The sequence below is a fragment of the Ascaphus truei genome, chromosome 2, assembly GCF_040206685.1.
Source record: "Ascaphus truei isolate aAscTru1 chromosome 2, aAscTru1.hap1, whole genome shotgun sequence".
Taxonomy (NCBI): Eukaryota; Metazoa; Chordata; class Amphibia; order Anura; family Ascaphidae; genus Ascaphus; species Ascaphus truei.
Window position 1 is genome coordinate 162,442,124 of NC_134484.1, and position 20,934 is coordinate 162,463,057.

At 38.3% G+C, this 20,934-nt stretch overlaps 1 protein-coding gene across 1 annotated transcript in view; it reads left to right on the plus strand.

Annotated features, from left to right (window-relative positions):
* Positions 1–19,382, plus strand: part of TSHZ1 (teashirt zinc finger homeobox 1) — a 93,718-nt gene extending 74,336 nt beyond the window's left edge. Inside the window, exon 3 of the mRNA XM_075585491.1 lies at positions 14,191–19,382. Within this exon, the coding sequence (XP_075441606.1) occupies positions 14,191–17,375 (3,185 nt within the window). The 3' untranslated portion in view covers positions 17,376–19,382. The remainder of the gene's footprint in view (positions 1–14,190) is intronic.
* Positions 19,383–20,934: the final 1,552 nt, after the last annotated feature.

Here is a 20,934-nt window from a genome sequence, read left to right on the forward strand (position 1 = left end):
AACGAGTCATTGTATATGTAAATGAGTTCATCTGCAGAACTCAGAACCTACTCTTGCTTTGGAACATATATTGGATTTGCAATAAGTGAAAGCACTCAGGCATGTAACAGTATGTCTCCTTTTCTTAATGTGCTTCTTAGTTTAAGATATGTCTAATAGGTTCAAATGCCCCCAAAACCTATTAAATGACATATCTATTAAATGGCAAATTCCATTGGCTGTACAATATGTGCTAGTTTTATGAGGGGATGGTTAAAGCAAATCGCCTTACTGCATTGTCTTCTAAAACAAATGTAACCATGCTTAAGGAAATGATTTGCCTGCTACTGTTTCTAATACAGTAGGTAGTATAATTTCTATTTCTTCTGGGCCTCTAAACGGGGTGTGTGTGTGTGTGTGTGTGTGTATGTATGTGTGTATGTGTGTTTGTGTGTCAATCAAGTGTTTCCTGTATCCTTATCCCACCTTGTCTTTATTATAGGGCAAATACTTACAGGGCTATCACACACAAACGGTCTCCCATTCAGAAGCCCCATAGAAATGCAATTTGTACATCATATTCACACACAAAAAGCAGGTAATTGTTTTCTTTTAGCATAGCTTAAGGAAGTAATCACAGTTTCTAGAAGGGAGCCAATTGGATTGTTTAATTGGGCTGTAGGACTGGACTGCACTTTTAATATATAGTTAATTGTTCTGTGCATACATGCTGCTACTGTCACCTCCATATTCTGACTTGCAGCCTTGCAAGTATAACAAAGTAATTGTACTGCAAATAGGGCAGACATTTTGTACCAAAAAGCCCAAGAAGCTGAGTTCAAACAGCTAAATAAATTGCAATAAAATATTATTTTATTGTAAACTCTTTACGGTTTTTTTTCTTTAAATACTGCAAAACATTGTCATTATGTTTTGATAAATTCCACCTCCAGGAGCAGGAATATGTGGAATTAGTGGATAGTGCAGTTTCCAAAAGGAATACATAGCGCATGCAGATCACATAAGTGCAAAACAATTATTGTCTGAAACAATGTTTATATCAACCAATGCTTCCTCATCAGCTGATACCATGCATGCAATGTTCTGTGGACAAACCACTTTATACAAATATAATAATAATAATAATAATAATAATAGCTTTACTAATGACCACATTTCTATTCTTACTTCTAAGGTCTTACTCCTTCACTGCAAGGAAGGTGGGAAATCGTTGCAGAGCAGCTCATTGCTAGTCTCCAGCTAGGGAGGGATTAATGTGTCTTCTTATTGAGGATTAATGTTTTTTGGGCACTAAACACTGATCCTTTTAAAGCAGGAGACATAACGGATCAAATTTGGTCATTGCTAAAAGCACTAAACTGTTATAACAAAGAATATCATTTTGGTAGAGAACACCTTTTTCGACTTTGCACAACTTTGAGGTGCAATACAGCCACAAGGTCAAGATCACACTTTCTCTCCCTTTTTTAAGTCTGGGTTTTTTTTTTTTTTAAGTATTAGTGGGTACTAAAGGTTTAGTAGTACCATAAATTGTCTTTCTTGTCAGTCAAACAGTAAAGGCAGGATTTGATGCAGGCTTCTGGTGATGGATTATAAATCATTCAAGATTAAATTACTAGATAATTTGGAAATTTAACAGTTTGCATTTTACGCTTTCAATTGTTTTGCTGACTTGCACGTTTTATGGTCGTCCTGGAATTTATTAAGAGTCTCGAAGACATCTATCACCTCTTTCCTCCTCATTTTCCGTTGGGCACATTTTCACAGGAAGAAGAAGAGTTGCAACTGTGATGCCTGCATTAGCTGCTCCAAAAAAGATTGCTATATTCCCATTGACATGCAGTGCATTACCATAATTGGCTTTTCTACATGATAGGACAGAGGAAATAATAATGTCATTTTATTTACAGCCAAAGTGTCCCTTTATGAGACTTCCCCAAGTTTCTGCCATGCTGTGTAGGTCAAATGACATCTTTTGATCAGTCCTGTCCAAAGGCATCAAAGCTGAGTGGCATGTAATGGAGACCTAGTGACAAACCAAATCTAGAAAAGAAATAAGACTGCCAGTTTCCCATTAAACAGCCTGCTAAACAGCACAGCCTCCCCGTGTCGGCTATGAAACCATTCTGACCACCTAAATAAGGAGAATGAAAGGAGGCTGAATTGGACATTAGTACTACAAATGACTGTGGTGATTGCCACTATTTCCCTCCTCCAAAATAAAAAGCACAAAAATCAGCAAGCAAGCCATGCGAGTTACAGTTAGACAGATCTTCTCCCATTTCATTTACGTTCTGCCACTTGCTGGTTTTCTGATCTGGTTTATTTAGGTTTGACATCAGCCAAATGGTGTAGCAGGATATCTCTGACAGGTATTCCTACTGATTTAACAAGTTGCAGACCTTCTGAAAAGATAGATCTGCCACAGAAAGGCTTTTATTTTTCTCTGTTCCGTTTTGAATTTGCACAAGGTTTTATGGTACATTTTAAACTTTGCGTGCTTTAGCGATTTACTTTTGGAATTTTGCAGTGGGAATTGTATGTGCATTTTATATGCAATTGAGCAAGTGCTAGTCCTATAATCATTTTTGGTGAGAAAATAAGACTTGTGCTGTTGTTACTTGCTGTGTGGCTAAATAATCACACTTTGTATTTGAACTAACATTCTTATTCAACTGTGAAAGACACAAAGAGTATTGTGCAATGATCTATCTAGCATTAGATATGCAAGTTCACTTATTTAGGTTTAGTCATTTAACAACTCCAAATGTTTTCTGGTTTCTTTAAAACCATACTTCAGGGTTCTGACTCCCTAGAATGCTGTTATTTTAAAAACATTAATATTATCAAGACATATGACTTATACAATATAAATCGATATTATATAAAAAGATGAGGTCCATTTTTGCATCATATTGTTTTCTGTGAAGAAAGCCATTTATTTTCACAATTAAGGGTGGTAGAGTTGCTTTTGTGGAAAGGTTTTGAGATGCCCACACTTTGTCTATGTACACCAGATGAAGTTACAGTCACAGGAGACCAAGACAATTTACACAGGATCGCAAGTGCCAGACAGAACGAAGAAGTTAAATAAAACCAATTTATCGGTCCCAGAGACAACAAGAGAAACACAATACAAGGTTTTAGGTTCAAACTCACCAAAAAGGGATACAGGGGGAATCCTAGCACACTAGTAGCTGGTCGCCACTTTGGAAGACATACTGGGTAAGCCTACCGAACGCAGAGAGTCTCTGGGTAGAACGGTACCGTAGGGATGCTAGTTGCATTGTAGCAAATTTAAATGTCACACTAGAGCCTCGTTCTGGATCTGTGTCTCCGGCAAAAACCTCGTAGTAAAACAGCAACTGTGTCTGGTGTCTTGATGTAATCTAACCAACTGTAATCGGCAGAGGTTTACATATTTTCCCAGGCTCAATCTAAAAGTATGGAAGACTGGGTGCCGAACAATCAGAGCACGGAACCTACATGCCAGCCAACCACAGCAAGGATTCTATGCCGGCCAATCACAGAGTGAGGTTTCGCCTATGATGGGCCAATCAGGGCTATGGGAGGTTAGAGTGCTTTAGGACAACCAATGGGGTGGGCTTAAGGAGAGCAGGAGATTCTAAGTGACCAGTGGGAACTGAGTCAGTTGGGACTAGGCCCCAGGCCTCAGTTTCCAGTTTCAGCCTAATAGAGGCCTCAGAGGCTGGGATGCACAATGGCTCGGCTTTTGGGAGTTACTTTTCTCCACACCTGAGTCAACACCCCTCCCCATTCCTCCAGTGTCCCAAGTACTTCACCAAGCCCACATTGACATAGCTGGCCCAGACCTTTGTGTGCTTGCTGTCTAGGTGAAGTACATGAGCCAGCACACAAAGGAGTAATCGAATATTTTACATTATGTATGCATGTGGGAATAAGCTGTCACAGGGCACATAGTATCACACACATCAGCTATTTTGACTGTAATAAGATGGTCTTTTTAAACAAGAACTCTGGCATTCGTCTTGACTGGTAGGTGCACTGGCCGGACTTAACCTTAAATATGCTAGCTAGGTTGCCCCTACCGTCACAGTCACATTTTAGGATAGTTTTGTGGTGGCACAAGCAGGAAAACAATCCAGGCAAATATACAAAAGAATATGAAAGGGGGAGAAAAACACAACTGAAATTTTAACTATCAATGCTGCAATACATGACTTAACACATTGTGAGGGATAGACTAATTTCTGACTTGTATTGATTATAAAAGTAATGAGAGAAGGGTTTAGTAACAGGGATCTTGAATGCTCCGTTCCTTGTCTCCGAGAGATTTTAAGTGATTCATGTCATTTTGTAGACTTGTAGTTAAAGCAGTAATGACCCCTAATTTACCCCCCTCCCTCACCTTCCCCCTTTTACATCATTAGACCTGACGGGATTCCTTCAGAGCTGAAGGACTCGGAAGAATACTTACCTTTGAAGTTATCTGGATTACTTCATGATTTTTTTTTTAAGTGTATTTAAATTGCTGTCCAATAGGAAGCCGAAACCGAGGATGTTGCTTGAAATTTGAGGCCCATTTTGATTCCACTGACGGGAGCTATAAACATGGTTACGTCACCGTTAAGTATGTCAGGAAACCCCTGGTTCCCATTCTGTAAAAAAACAAATGGGGAGGGGGAGTAAAAATACAATAAACGGATTAGACGGGATTGCTGCTTTAACTCTTGTTGACTGTCTTGAAGAAGCAGTTGTAAAAATCTAACTGTATCAAAGAGATTCCCTTTTGCTAGTTTGTGTAAGAAAACCATGAGGGAAACTAACTATATATTAATCCCTCCTGTGCACCTTTAACACAATGACTTGTCTTTTTAATCAAATACTCAACAATAAAAACGTCTCTGGGGAAAGTAACTACCATTATTTAATATAGGGCACTGGTCTAAGTGGTGTCCTTCTGTGTTCCAACTCTACAGAACATAAGAGAATATATAGCCAGAGTAGGATAAAATATTACACTGCATATTGTTGTGGTTTATATCATCATAGAGTCTGGCTCAAATGTGGAATATTTTGTTTTCATGCGTAAAAAAAGAATGCAAGTTCCAGCTAATAATATATTTAAAAAAATGGAGGATGAAATTCATTTGCCTGCTGAGTTCATTCTCTTGAAGCCTAAGGCACCTTGGCCCTCCAGTCTTTGTCTGCCTGATCTCTGCTGTTCTCAATAATGCAGCAAACCTTTCTTCCACCAAAGTGTCACATGTCTTGGTGAGCCATGCCAGCCCCTATCTGAAGTGACAACCATCTTTGAGTACCAGCTTCTTAAATGACTTCTCTTTCATCAGACATATTGGAGAAATAACATTTCCGACAAGCTGATTTTCTTTCTTCTCCCTTTTTTGCCTCTTTGTTTTTCCCTTTATTTCTTCCTATGATTTTTCAGCTCCACTGTAAATAATCAGGAAAGGAAGAGATTTGCATGAATGTTTCACTTGCTGCATGCAAAGGTAACAATCTAGTTGCCCCCCAAAAAACTATTGTTTCCAGGGGGTCCTTAAACTCGCATCCAGACCTTTTAAGCCGTATAGTCCGAAGGTGAAGAAGAAGAAGAAGAAGAAGAAGAATTCTCAGATAAGTGTTTGCCTGGAATTAGTAATAGGAGAAAGTGTTTGACTGGCAGTGAACTGGAGTTAACCCTTTCATTGCTGCAGGCGCTATCAGTGGAGTGATGTGGTGGTGAAGTACTTGTGGGCTTAAATGCTTATGAAAATACACCTCCACTGTTAAATCCATAATCGGTCAGCAAAACTGAGGCAGAACCGTTATGTGTCATGAGAAGTGTATGGGAATTGCAGCAACCCCCCTATTAGGTTGCAAGGTCAAAGGCATGTAAAGACTGTGCCTGTATTGCAGACATAGCAGACCTAATTGTTCCTGCTGATAACGCAATTTATCGCATTGTTACGCAGAATCTCAGAATTTTCGTAGGATTCAATAGCTGTAATAACGGTGCAGAATATCACAGACTATCCCATCATTAGGTGACGGAGGGAGGAATAACCTTTACTACATCTGTATGTAAGCTGTGGTCGGTTGTCTTTGTATTTTGAGTATCAGATTATATCATAATGTGAGCATGGATTCACTTTTTGTGTCCCTTGGTTGCTTTATACATTTACCATGGTGCTACCTTTAGAAAAGCCATATTTTGTCTCTACTTATTTATGTACGCAGTTGCACAATGACAATAAATACAAATTAAAATAATCGAATTACTTCAAATAATTAAAAATTAGTTCCTTAAGAAAATGTTAAGTGAGTTTGTATGCCCTGTAAATACTTACTTTTTTTTAACCTCATCACTTGTATAACCAAAATATAAATTTACTGCTACTACTTTTTAATATTAAAGTTCTGCATCCCTAGTCTAAAAATAGATCAGCTTTAACTAGATACATTTTATCTGTATGTTGTGTATTGAATCTCCTGGCTTTGATGGCTAACAGGGGAAATGCATTTGCAAATTTCCGGGTGTTCAGCTTTAGCACTAATCTAAATTGTGGGAACCAGAAATTACATCCGAAACCTTTAAAAATTGACCAGTGTAAAATCGGGTGTTACTTTTAATTAAGCTTAAATCTCTGTAAATGTTGAACAAAAACATTTGTATTAAAACAAAACATATTTTTACAGATCATTTTTTCAGAAATATGGGAGTCTATTTTCCCAGCCTAAAATAAAGAGGATAGAAACAATTTTATTAAAGTCTCAAATGCTGTATACTGTATAGCCCCCAAAATCCACCCTCAAACAACACGTGTAGAGAAAACTGTGCACAAAAACAAGCACCCCTGAGATACCTGGGAAATATGCAAATTTAAGTCATTTACATATACTTTGCATACAGTACCTAAATTAGCATTATCCAAGGTATCCCAGGTGTGCTTCTTTTTGTACAGGGAAACGCCTCTTTTTTACAAATCACTAGCACTAACTGTCAGGGAAAAAAATAACCATACAATATTTATCGAGCTTGGTGCTTCTAGGCCTTTGAGTAAATTATTAAGCTGCATGGTGACATGAAATGTATAAATCGTAATCAATGCACCATAAAATTACAATTTGACACTGATCTAGTGTCTGCTTTCATGTGATTTTCTTCTTGTACGCTCGCTATCTTCCTTCTTTTTTTTTTTTAATATTCACTTTTTATTCCACTATTTCCATTTTCCACTACTTTGCCCCCAACTTGAACTTTACTATGACTACTATTTTTGGTTTCTTTTCCGGTAACTCTCATTCTCTCTTATTCCACCCTTTGATCTCACTCTGTGACTCTTCCCCTCCCACTGTGACTACCTACATTCCTGACTCCCTCTTCTCTCACACTACATTCTCCTCGTCCGTTCCCCTCAATCATCTAAATCTTACATTATCTGCCTCTTCTTCCAGTCACAAGGTTTATAGAAGGGTTGTGTTGTTTTTTACACAATGGCTGAATGTTGAATAATTTCCCACCAATAAAATGTGTACCAGTCTCTCTTCAAATTCACGTACTTACCCTCTAAGCTAAAATAACAACCCTGATCCACACGATATAAGTATTTAATATAATTGCAAAAACACTTAAGAAGTTATGAAGCAGTTGTTCAAACAACTAAGATCGCAACTCTGTTGGTTTGAAATTCACCTTTTCTGCTGTTTATTTCTCAATGGTGTTCTTACTTGTGTCTTTTATCTATATATCATGTGAAAAAAATGCACCTCAAAGCTGTCTCTGCACCACAAATATTCATATTTTGCATTGTCTGCTTAAATTATTCTGCATAACATTTACAGTTGTCCAGAAAAGACTGCACATCTGTTTCATCAGAGTGAAAAAGGCATCCAGAAGGCATACCGCATTGGCAATTTACAGTATCACTTAAAAGAATCACTGTACACTTTGTTGTACTGGAAAACAAAGAAATATGTTTGATTTTAGGTTCCACTATATTTCTGCCTTTTCACTTTTATATCTGTCTTTCATGTTTTTTTACATGTAATACTCTACCAGATTACAGTGGCGAGAAAAAGTTTGTGAACCCCTTTAGGATTTTCACATATTTTCCATATTTCACACCTAAAATATTATTTGATCTTAATCTAAGTCCTAATAGATAAAGATAACCTGATCAAACAAATGACACAAAAACATGATACTTTTCCAACATTTATTTTTCCACAAATGATTCAACATTTAATATCTATGTGTGAAAACGTATGTGAACCTTTAGATCCAGTACCTGGTGGCACCCCCTTGAGAAGCAATGACTTCAACTAAGCGTTTCCTATCATTGCTGGCCAGTCTCTCACATCGGTTTTGACGAATTTGAGCCCATACCTTCTTACAGAACTGCTTCAACTCCGTGACATTTGAGGGCTTCCATGCATGGACAGCTTTGTTCAGGTCCTGCCACAACATTTTGATGGGGTTTAGGTCCGTACTTTGATTAGGCCATTCTATAATGCCGAATTTCTTCTTCTGCAGCCATTCTTTTGTAGATCTGCTTATATGTTTAGGATCATTGTCTTGCTGCATGACCCACTTTCGCTTCAGCTTTAGCTCATGGATAAATGGCCTTACATTCTCCTCTAGAGTATTCTGATATAATACAGAATTCATAGTTATACCAATGATGATAAGCCATCCAGGTCCTGAGGCAGCAAAGCAGCCCTAAAACCATCACACTCCCTCAACTGTGCTTGGTACTTAGGATGAGGTTCTTCTGTTCAAACACAGTGTTTAGTTTTCGCCAAACATAACGTTTCTCATTGAGGCCAAAAAGTTCTACCTTTGACTCATCTGTGCAGAGAACATTGTTTCAGAAGTCTTGTGGATCATCTATGTGCTCTTTGGCGAACTTCAGATGGGCAGCAATGTTCTTCTTAAAGAACAGTGGTTCCCTCCTGGCTACCCTTCCAAGAACACCATTCTTGTTCAGTCTTTTCCTGATAGTGGAGTCATAAACACTCACATTCGCCAAGGCGAGAGTGGCCTGCAGATCCTTGGATATTACTCTGGGGTTCTTTGTGACTTCTTGGATGATTTGCCTGTTTGTTCTTGGAGAGATTTTGGTAGGACTACCACTCCTTGGTAGAGTGACTGTGGTCTTGAACTTTCTCCATTGGTAGACTGACAGTAGATTGGTGGAGCCCCAAATCATTAGAAATGGTTTTGTAACCCTTTCTATACTGATGGGCATCAATAACTGCTTTCCTGAGCTCCTCAGAGATTTATTTTGATTGTGACATGACATGTTTCCACACCTATACGGTGAATACCAAACCCAGAAAGTTTCTGATCTTTATATAGGGTGGGGCCTCCCAAATTCATACATCAAGATCTACCTAATTATTTACACATCTGATTCTATTTATTCCCTTTAATTTAGCTGATAAAACCAGGGGTTCACTTACTTTTGCACATAGCTTTACTCTTTATTACTCACTTTTAGTCTAATTCACACATCTTTTTGTTTCAAAAGACATGGATTTGGTTAATATAAACCCTATTGGATATTTAATAAAAGACTTGTTTTAATTCAAGAAAGTTATAGAAAAACTATGGAATTGTGTAATTATCAATGGGGTTATCTTAGGGTTCACAAACTTTTTCTCGCCAGTGTGTGAGTGTGTGTGTGTGTGTGTGTGTGTGTGTGTGTCCATCAAGTTCAACCTGTGCTAAATTTAGACAACAGATGTTTTATCCTATTTCTATACTTACTAATTGACCCAGAGGAAGGCAAACAAAAAACCCCAGTGACATATCATCCTATGATATCTCAGAAAGGGGAAAATAAATTCCTTCCTGACTCTAAGAATTAGCAATCAGATTACTCCCTGGATCAACATCCTTCTCATGTTTACTTATTTGGTATATCCCTGTAAATTTTTTAACAAATGTTCCAGGACTTGAATATTTGCTATTAGTTCTACATTGTTTGATATTACCAAATCCAGTATTGCCCCTCTCCTGGTTAGTTCCTAAATAATTTGGGGCATGTAATTGTCTTTAAGCACCCCCCAAAACCTGTTTCCTTTTGTTGTAATGCTAATCTCATTGCCCCAGTCTATGTCTGGGTAATGAAAAACACCCATTATGCAAACATGACCTAGTTTTGATGCCTTCTCCATTTGCAAAAGTATTTTAGCTTCCTCAATCTCACAGTTATTGGTGGTTTATAACATACCCCTACTATCCACAAAGTCTCTACATTTTCATCATTCCCTTCACAAACATCTTCCCTTGTAACAGGTTTTAGATCCAGTTTTACATATAAGCATAGTCTACCTCTTCCATTTGCTCGATCCTTCCGAAAAATGGAATAACCCTCTAAATTAACTGCCCAGTCATGAGTTTCTTCCCACCATGTTTCAGTAATGCCTATGATATCATGCTGCTCCCTTGCAGCTATTAATTCAAGCTCCCCCATTTTATCTGTCAGGCTTCTTGCATTAATTAGCAATCATGCATTTAAGTTTTTTTCAGCCTGTACTATTATCTTATCTGCTCCTTCTTTTCTGTGCCCACTTGGTTTAACCTTTAGAAGTTTTCCAGTATTATCTGTATTTACTATGGATGTCACACTGCTTGTCAAACTCGCACTTGCCACCATTCTACCTCCATAACACCTTGTATCCTCCTCTATTCTATTTAGTTTGTTATCTTTTTCATTCCCCTCCCCCCTCCATCCTAGTTTAAAATCTCCTCCAACCTTTTTAACATTCTCCCCCCTAGCACACACACACACACACGTACATACATACATACGTACGCTCGCACGCACGCATACACAAACAGCTCCAGATTACACGATGATGTGATTTTCTTCATCAAATTCACATTTTTCCCATAATACAAAAGTAGAACATTTTGACAAGTTTTGACAAAACCAAAGCAAAACAAAAAAAACTTTTATAGCCAAAGCTATGGGTCAAGTGCACATCTCTAATAGCTTTAGGCTCAATTTGTTTGTGGTACAGTACTTATCCTATGTTTCCTTGTGAAGTTGAGTGGAGAGTTAGACATGTAAATATTGATATCAAGTGAGTTCCAGAATTGGGACCAGTAAGTAAAAAAAAAACAATGTATACTGTATAAACAATGTGGCAGGAAAGTAGAAGGAGCCGTAGGCAGAGTAAAAGAGGTGAATAATGGTTTAGTGGCAAATTATGCCCGAACTGTTGCTCTAAAATGCACTCTGGTTTTGGTTTCTGTTGTATAAGTAACACAAATATTACTTGTATTTCGGTATACCCGCACAGCACAGTATGAAATTGCAATGGAGCATTGAATGTACCGCTATAAATTGAATTAGGAAAATATAAAAAATGTGAAAATGACATATTGCAGTACAATGTTCCATACATTCCATGATACTGCTTTTCATAGAAAACATTTTTAATTCATTAGTGGAGCTTACTGCAGTGTCCAAAACTAGGGGATAAACCATGCTACATACTTATTTATTTGACCGTTAGCTCACTTTTGGTCCTACGCTGCCCAGATATTGCTGACATAGCAAAGGTATATGATATCTGTCCGCCTCTTATATTATTCTGTATAAAAGGCATAAATAGTGAATGGAACATTATGTTATAATTGCTAAAGCCTCTTCTGTTATCTTCTGCTAAAAAAAGGCGTTGGTACATACAATGCTTCCAAAATTGGTTTTATGCCATTTTATGTGTACTGTACTTATAATAGGATGATTTGATATAAAGGTCAGTCTGCCAGAAGAATAAAGCAACATTCACAGACCACCACATGTATTTAGATTTTTTTTTTTAGAACTGGGTAGTGAACAGCATTTGATGTTGTAGGCTTTTACTTTGTTGTATTCCAAGCATATCTTTCTTCAATTAATTAGAAAAAGTAAATATGAAGCCTTCTCGTTTGTGAAGCTTGATTAATAGAAGTGCATCTTCCTCAGTGGAGCCTTTATTTACATCCATTTATCAGGTACGTGCATGCACGTCATTTTTGGGAACTGAGCCAGTGGTGTAGTCGTGTATTTTGATACCATGACCACCTGTTCATGAATATCACATTTAACGGCTATTAGTGGTCTGACTGTAAATGAACACATAAATTGGTAAGACTACGTCGTTTTTCCAGGTGGCAGTACAATAGAAACATTTTCTATTTATTTTAACTTAACTTGGAATGCACACGTGTACCTAATGTTTACCACCTACTTCCTATCGTTAATTGTGTTTGCAACTTTTTGTTACATTATCTGCTGGCGTGCTTGAGGGGCCTACGTATTTAAGAGGCTGAGGGTCGTGGTGCAGAGAAGCACGTGTATACACGGATTAAAAAACAGCGCTACTTGCTTTTGTGGAAAATGTAAAAACTTGTGCATTGAATGTCTTGCATTTGAGGTACATTTGATTTTTGGCAGATGATTTTATGACCAAGAATAGGGACGAATGTGACACCCACGTGCACAATGTTAATACAGCACCCAGCGGTGCGCAAACTGTGGGGCGCGCCCCTCAGGAGGGGCAGGAGATTTGTCTGGGGGGGAGGGGCTCTGGCTGTTGCAGAGGTCCCACGCTCATCCCCAAGGCATTTAAATTAAATGCCGGGGGACCGCGCTTGGCCTCTGCAACCTCTACTCGCCGAGGTTCAGCCGGCTTCAGGACGCATGGCCGCGGGGTCATGTGACATCACAGTTGCCACGGTAACGTGACGTCAAATGACGCTGCGGGTCACGTGACATCACACGACCCGCTGTGTCATTTGACGCCTCTCGAGGTAAGGAGGGGGGGGGGCCGACAGAGCAGGTGGGGGGGGGGGGGGCAGCATAGAAAGTTTTCACGCCCCTGGTATAACCCATTGTAATTTGTGTGTCAGGTGACTCATTACTAATATCTTCTAACAATCTCTTTTTCTTCTCTATCAATCTCTACATTGGGTACATGGACACACAAAATATAAAATTACCTCAATATATTGTCACTTTGAGACACGTGATCAAAATGCCTTACCTTTGTTATTTTAGTGTAAAAGGGCAATAGATTGTAAGATCTTTGGGCCAGTGACTCCCTAATGTTTAACATTGTTTGAAGCGCTTATTCCCATTCTATCTCTATTACTGCTGAGAAGCGCTATATACGTGGATGGTGCTATACAAAATAGAGACATACATACTGTACATACAGTACCTACATGTCCCTTAATAAAGTCTCTTCAATATGTTCCCAAAACCAGAAAACTATTCATAAATAAAACCCAGTCATTCACTGTATTTGAGTGCCTGTATTGTCCTAATGAGATATGTGTTAATCACTTCAGTGCGCGAACCACGTTACAATTTCCTTTATTTTTTATTTTTTGGCATAACATTCTGCGATGCACATTTGAAGACATTTGCACATCTCCTCTAGTCATGATGCATACTGCATTTCTTTCATACCAATGATTCAATATATCAACAGTTTGTCAGCAATTTTGTTTTTCTACTTATATTAATGACCCTGCACAGTAAACTCCGAAAATGTCGTTTCGGGTTAGCACAAAATGTCCTAACCTGTTCCTCTGCAACAAAAACAAAACAGTTTTCACCTAATACAATAAAAAAATTATATCAGAAACATTTTTTGGTAAAATGCAGCCAAGACATTAGCATAACCAGTCATTGAGCTCACATTTTAGTTCAATTTAGCTTATTTCTATCTTTACTACCAAAGATGTCAGGTGTATAGTAAATTGTAATATATATCTGGCATAATCGATAATGAAAGCCTTGAATTGTTAACCCCTTAGTAACCATAGATGATGCCTTCATGTCTGTTATGAAATTTAAAGGGTTAAAAATCCTAGTACCCGAGCTCATCGTAACTATTGCAATTGAGTCTAGTAAAGAATAACCATGCAATCTCTTACTAAGCACTGAGGCATATAAGGGGGGTTAGGTGGGAAAGGATACCTCTTGTATGTCTTAGCTGTAGACAAGGTAATAACTTTAGTTGCCTTTTTACCCTTTATTGAATATGGCAAAGGGGGTTTTGGCCTAATATTGCATTTTTGAAAGAAAAAAACATTGGAAGCTGTCTCTTCGGAGTATATTGAATAGAGCCCTATGAGTGTTATTAACGAATTAAAGAACGATGGTCTCATATTTTTCTGACTCTCTTTTCTCTTATGTGTTTCAGCATACGTTCCTGAAGAGGAATTAAAGGCTGCCGAAGTAGATGAAGACAATGTGGAAGATGACGGTCTTTCTCTGGATGTTCAGGACAGTGAATATTTATACGGCGAGGAACCAGAAATCAAAGACACTCAGAGCTACCAGAATTCTCCGGTCAGCAGCGTAACTAACCAGGATGCAGGCTATGGATCACCGTTTAGTGAGACAAGTGATCATCTAGCTGATTTCAAAAGTACGTCCTCTAAAGATGGCCAAGAGAGGGAGGATGGCCAGAGCACTGACAACATGTCTTACCCTCAGGACAGTTTGGCACAAATTAAAGCGGTGTACGCAAATTTGCTTTCCGAATCCTGCTGGTCTACCCTAGCTTTAGATTTGAAAAAATCTAGTCCAACCACAAGCACCAATAAATGCAGCCAAAACGAGAACACTGATGCAAAAACCAACTCCGTCACATCTACTACCATCACAAGTAGCTGTAGTACCAATACAAGTACTAGTATTAGTGTCACTACAAGTCACAGTACCAGTAGTAATAATGGGACAGGATATGACTGGCATCAGGCTGCTTTAGCAAAAACATTGCAGCAAACATCATATGGACTTCTCCCAGAGCCTAGCCTATTCAGCACCGTGCAGCTTTACCGGCAAAACAATAAACTGTATGGGTCCGTCTTTACTGGTGCCAGTAAGTTTCGATGCAAAGACTGCAGTGCAGCGTATGATACTTTGGTGCAGCTAACTGTGCACATGAATGAAACTGGACATTATCGTGACGACAATAGGGAAAGAGAGTCTGAAAGAACAAGGCGCTGGTCTAAGCCCAGAAAAAGATCACTTATGGAAATGGAAGGTAAAGAGGATGCACAGAAAGTGTTAAAGTGTATGTATTGTGGACATTCATTTGAATCTTTGCAGGATCTGAGCGTCCACATGATAAAAACGAAGCATTACCAAAAAGTGCCTCTAAAAGAGCCAGTGCCAGCCATCACAAAGCTGGTCCCTTCTACAAAAAAACGAGCACTTCAGGACATAGCTTCACCGGATTCACCTGAGCAAGCAGGGATCTCTCCAGGGGCCTCAGCAAGTGATATCACAAAGGATCCAAAAGCAGGAAACCCTTATGTGACTCCTAACAATCGATATGGCTATCAAAATGGTGCTAGCTATACATGGCAATTTGAGGCGCGAAAGGCTCAAATTTTAAAGTGCATGGAGTGTGGAAGTTCTCATGACACATTGCAACAACTTACTGCTCACATGATGGTCACTGGTCATTTTTTAAAAGTGACAAACTCTGCTTCCAAAAAAGGAAAACAGCTAGTTTTGGATGCAATAGTGGAAGAAAAGATTCAGTCCATACCTTTGCCCCCAACTACTCATGCAAGGCTGTCAACATCCTATATAAAGAAGCAACCAGATTCACCGACGGGATCCATACATTCTGAGGAGAAAAGAGATCCTGTAAAGGAGAAAGTAAACCACCCTGAGCCAGAAAAGAAGATCAAAGAAGAAAGTGAGGACTCCTCAGAAAAAATGGACCCTGCAACTTTGTATCAGTACCTCAGAGAAGAGGATTTAGATGACAGTCCTAAAGGTGGGGTGGATATTTTAAAATCACTGGAAAACACAGTGTCCTCTGCAATCAGCAAGGCTCAGAATGGAGCACCATCATGGGGTGGATATCCCAGCATCCATGCTGCTTATCAATTGCCAGGATCTATAAAAACATTGCACCCAGCAGTGCAGAGTGTTCAGATGCAGCCATCTTATGCCAGCAGTGTAAAGCCACTGTCATCTGATCATAATGCACTGATCCATTCTCCTGGAAACCTAACACCTCCACCTCATAAAAGCAATGTCTCAGCAATGGAAGAGCTAGTAGAAAAGGTGACAGGTAAAATCAATATAAAAAAAGAAGAAAAACCTTTAGAGAAAGAGAAGGCAACTCCCATTAAGCCATTATCTCCAGCGGCAAAAGAAAATAAAGACATCATTAAATCAGAGGATGTAAACAGCAAAACTCTAAAGAAAAATGGTGAAGTAGAAATTCAGAAAACAAAGAAGGAAGCCCAGATGGAACCCCATGCACAGAATGGAACAGAACCTCTAAAAACAAAAGTTACCAATGGCTGTAACAATTTAGGGATCATCACGGATCATTCATCTGAGCCGCCATTTATTAATCCATTAAGTGCATTACAGTCTATAATGAATACTCATTTAGGTAAAGTGTCGAAACCAATAAGCCCTTCTTTGGATCCTTTGGCTATGTTGTACAAAATTAGTAATAGCATGTTAGACAAACCTATTTACCCCACAACACCAGTCAAGCAAGTAGATTCTATTGACCGGTACTATTATGAAAATAGTGACCAGCCTATTGATTTAACAAAATCCAAAAACAAGCCTCTTGTTACAAGCATGACAGACTCTGTCTCGTCGCCTCTAAGGGAAAGTGCACTGATGGATATTTCTGACATGGTGAAGAACCTCACAGGACGCTTAACCCCCAAGTCCTCAACACCATCCACTGTATCAGAAAAGTCTGATGCGGATGGCAGCAGCTTTGAAGAAGCTTTGGATGAACTATCACCTGTACACAAGAGAAAAGGCCGGCAGTCCAACTGGAACCCTCAACATCTCCTTATACTTCAGGCACAGTTTGCTTCCAGCTTAAGGGAGACAGCTGAAGGCAAATACATTATGTCAGACTTGGGTCCACAAGAACGGGTACACATCTCTAAATTTACTGGTCTTTCAATGACTACGATTAGCCACTGGCTGGCCAATGTGAAATATCAGTTAAGGAGGACAGGGGGGACTAAGTTTTTAAAGAATTTGGATACAGGACATCCTGTTTTTTTTTGTAATGATTGTGCCTCTCAATTCCGGACTGCTTCAGCATATATAAGTCATTTAGAGACACATCTAGGCTTTAGTTTAAAGGACCTTTCAAAGCTTTCACTTAATCAGATTCAAGAACAGCAGAATGTTTCAAAAGTCATCACCAATAAGACTTTAAGCTCAATTGGACTTACTGAGGAGGACTCAGGCTCCACATTCCAGTGTAAGCTCTGCAACCGAACTTTTGCAAGCAAACACGCAGTTAAACTGCACCTTAGTAAAACACACGGAAAGTCTCCAGAGGACCATGTGATATATGTAACTGAATTAGCAAAACAGTAACGTCCAGTTATGCAGCCAGGTATGCAACTGACCACAAGAACATTGCACTAAAATTATTCATAATACTGCACTAGGCCCGACCTGAGCCTCTGAAATCAGTCATATTTTCTGTTGCTGAACTGCCTATCTGGAATTTTCTTCTTTTTTTTTTTTTCTTACACATATTTTATAGTTATATTTATATGCTCTTTGTCTGATCTGTGCATGTTTTTTTTTTTTTTTGTGAGTCAATGTCTGACCTTTAATTTTTAACATCTGTTCTTGATGTTAAGCTATCTTTTGTAGAATGTAGTGGGAGACACTATTGAGAGACATTAATTTAGCCACAAAGAAACACAAAGAACAATGACAAAAAAAAAGAACATCCTAAAATTACAATGTTGCCATGACAATAAAGGTCAGAGAATCTTGTGGTGTCAAGTTAACCCTTTGAGGACTGCCGTAGCATTTCTGTGCCTTTTCACACAAGGCAAAAAGGTATTTAATTCAAGTCAAGTCTGTATGCAACACAGAACATTTAAAAACGACGTATATATTAGCAAGCTTTTTTATTCAGAACTAAAATGCGAAAGTCTGCATGCAGCTCTGGAATGAAGAAGGAAAGCTATCTAGTACTCCTAGGGTTAGGATGCCACACATGTAAAAATATTATAAAATGCAAAAGAAAACCCCCCCAGCAAACAAAGGTAACATCATGTCCTAAACGTCTAATACTAAAACTGCTCGTTCGGGCACAAAAAACGTATGCAAACCTGTTATTCAAATGTGTACAAAATCTCTTTTTCTGTGAAGTAAATACTACAGTTTGTAGGCAGGAAGCTATGGTACAAGCTTCTCTTCCTACAGTGTGCTGCATTTATAACCCCTTTGCTACCAGCAGGTTAACTATATGTATTCATTGCAGGCCCTTGTGGCAGCAGTGGGGATAGAATAACAAGACGTTCTGGGCAGATATTGGATTATGCCCTTGTAAATAATAGACATTAACTTAAGAGTACATGTTACATATCTTACCATTTGAAACAGTTCCGCTTCCTTTATACCTTCCGGCTGTATGCTTTCACTTTGAGATTTTTATATTGTCATTTTATATTCAATTCCTGTGTATATAAAATGTAAAACCACGATTTTTTTTTAAAAATAAACTTAAGTTCCTGCAGATTGACTTAAAACAGAGAAATTTTACTGGCGCCTGCATCTTTTCAGATGCACGTACAAAAGAAACTATCTGACAAAAAAATTAAATAAATACAAATAAAGCAATGCACTATGAATGATACATTTTGATGTTCTATCATTAATATTGTACAGTACATTTCGGTTCACACAATTAAATCCACTGTTTTCTCAAGTGTGAAATAAACCCACATGCAGTCCTTGATTTACATATATTGTCATGTCGTCATTATTGTGCCTTTGAGGTATTATTCCAGCAATAAGAGGTATTGCTTATGCAATCAACCAAGATAATTCTATTCAAAATCATCTATTCATGATCTGTATCCTGACATATTTCATTCAGGCTATATCCATTAACATGTTACAAACAAGTCACAATAGTTTCAAACAACGGCATGTACAGAATTATTGCTGCCTTAACAATTAATGACGGGCATTCTATGTCTATCTCAGCTGGAAGGGGGGATGCGCCTCAATGCATGGCACACAGTTTTGTGTAATCGTGTTTTAAAACAGTATTATTATTATTATTATTATTATTTTTTCCCATTAAGTTAACGATTAAACTGTTTTTTTTTAATATATTAAATGGTCATGCTGAAATATCATCTATACTGAATGTAACATTTGTACTGCAGTGAGTTAAAATCAGCAGGTACATGTTTCGTACTATTTTTCAGAAACGCTTTGCAGACTAATTTTGGCTGTGAATGATTTCGCCTTTTCATGTGTGATAAAACTGATATAATTCCAAGTGTCAGCTGGAAATCCTTGCCTCTCATATCAAAAGTTTGGTTCATCACATTTTAATTAGCCTATTGGTAATCCTGTCCCACTCATCACATTTTAAAATATCAGTAAAGTGCTAAATTCAAGCTTCTCTGCTATGATTATTATTATTTTTTTTATTATGTTAAAAAGGCATTTACATTTTAGGTTTCAAGATCCTACATCTAAACAAAAAATAAATATCATGACATATTCATTACATATGGTTTAGTCAGAGGACTAGTTAGGGACCCATGCCTACAGCAGGGGAAAAATACAGCTGCACAGTTACAGTTATCAAACCCTGCTCACAAATTTAGACAAAGAGTAAGAATAGTATATGACATCATGGTCCAGATGTAGTTGAAAGGTGCTATTCCCAAAGACGCCTTTCAGTGCCGGAAAAGACACCTTACTGCCCATTGAAGTGAATGGCCTATAAGGCGTCTTATGGAAAACCATTTCTTCGGAAATATGGCCCACATCTCCCATCCTTTAGTTAAGAAGGTAAGTGAGAAGTCTTCCTTCACCCAACACCTCATAAAACCAAGATCTCTATGTGTGTGTATATATACAGGCATACCCCGGTTTAAGGATACTCACTTTAAGTACACTCGCGAGTAAGGACATAACGCCCAATATGCAAACGGCAGCTCACGCATGCGCCTGCGAGCACGTCCTGAACAGCAATACCGGCTCCCTACCTGTACCGTAGCTGTGCGCAAGCGGGGAGACTTTAGAGCCTGTTACAAATGCATTATTTACATCAGTTATGCACGTATATGATGATTGCAGTATAGTACATGCATCAATAAGCGGAAAAAAGGTAGTGCTTCACTTTAAGTACATTTTTTGCTTTACATACATGCTCCGGTCCCACTGCGTACGCTAATGCGGGGTATGCCTGTACATACATTCATATACACACACATACAGTGAAATCAGAAAATGTGTTGAAGCAATGTGGAGAAGAAAGAAGAAAAACCTGGTAGATCATTGGGGAGGTCTTCATCTAGCAGTGAATCGACAAAAGCTGAAGATGATACAGTATGTACTGTACATGAGTGTATTGCTGATCTCATATGGTACAATCTGGGAACATATGATTGCTTACTCCCTGTATGTAAGCTGAAAGAACAAGCTTATAATGTCTGCAGTCTGGTTATCTTAGCCTGCCCACAGCCAATCTGCCACTTATGGGCTTTTATTAATGTAGATTGTTTTGATTGCTCCACACATCTATCATTGCTATGTAGGCTATTGTTATAGTTGATTTAGAAATTTTTACAAGCATTCCCGCCCTTGAATTTCTTAGTGTGTATGTGTGTGCACATGTATGTATTTATGTATACACGCGCGCACACACACACACACACACACACATATATATATATATATATATATATATATATATATATATATATATATACACACACACTAAACACTAAGAATATACATATTGTCCAAGCATAGCGCCACTCACGTAATTTCCAATAAACTTGCTTGAGTGCATTGAATTAATTTGGTGGCAACAAAGTTTGCACATGCACTTGCAGGACACTAAAATAATGCAATATAGTTTTATTAATATATCATCACCGTTCTGGTCCTT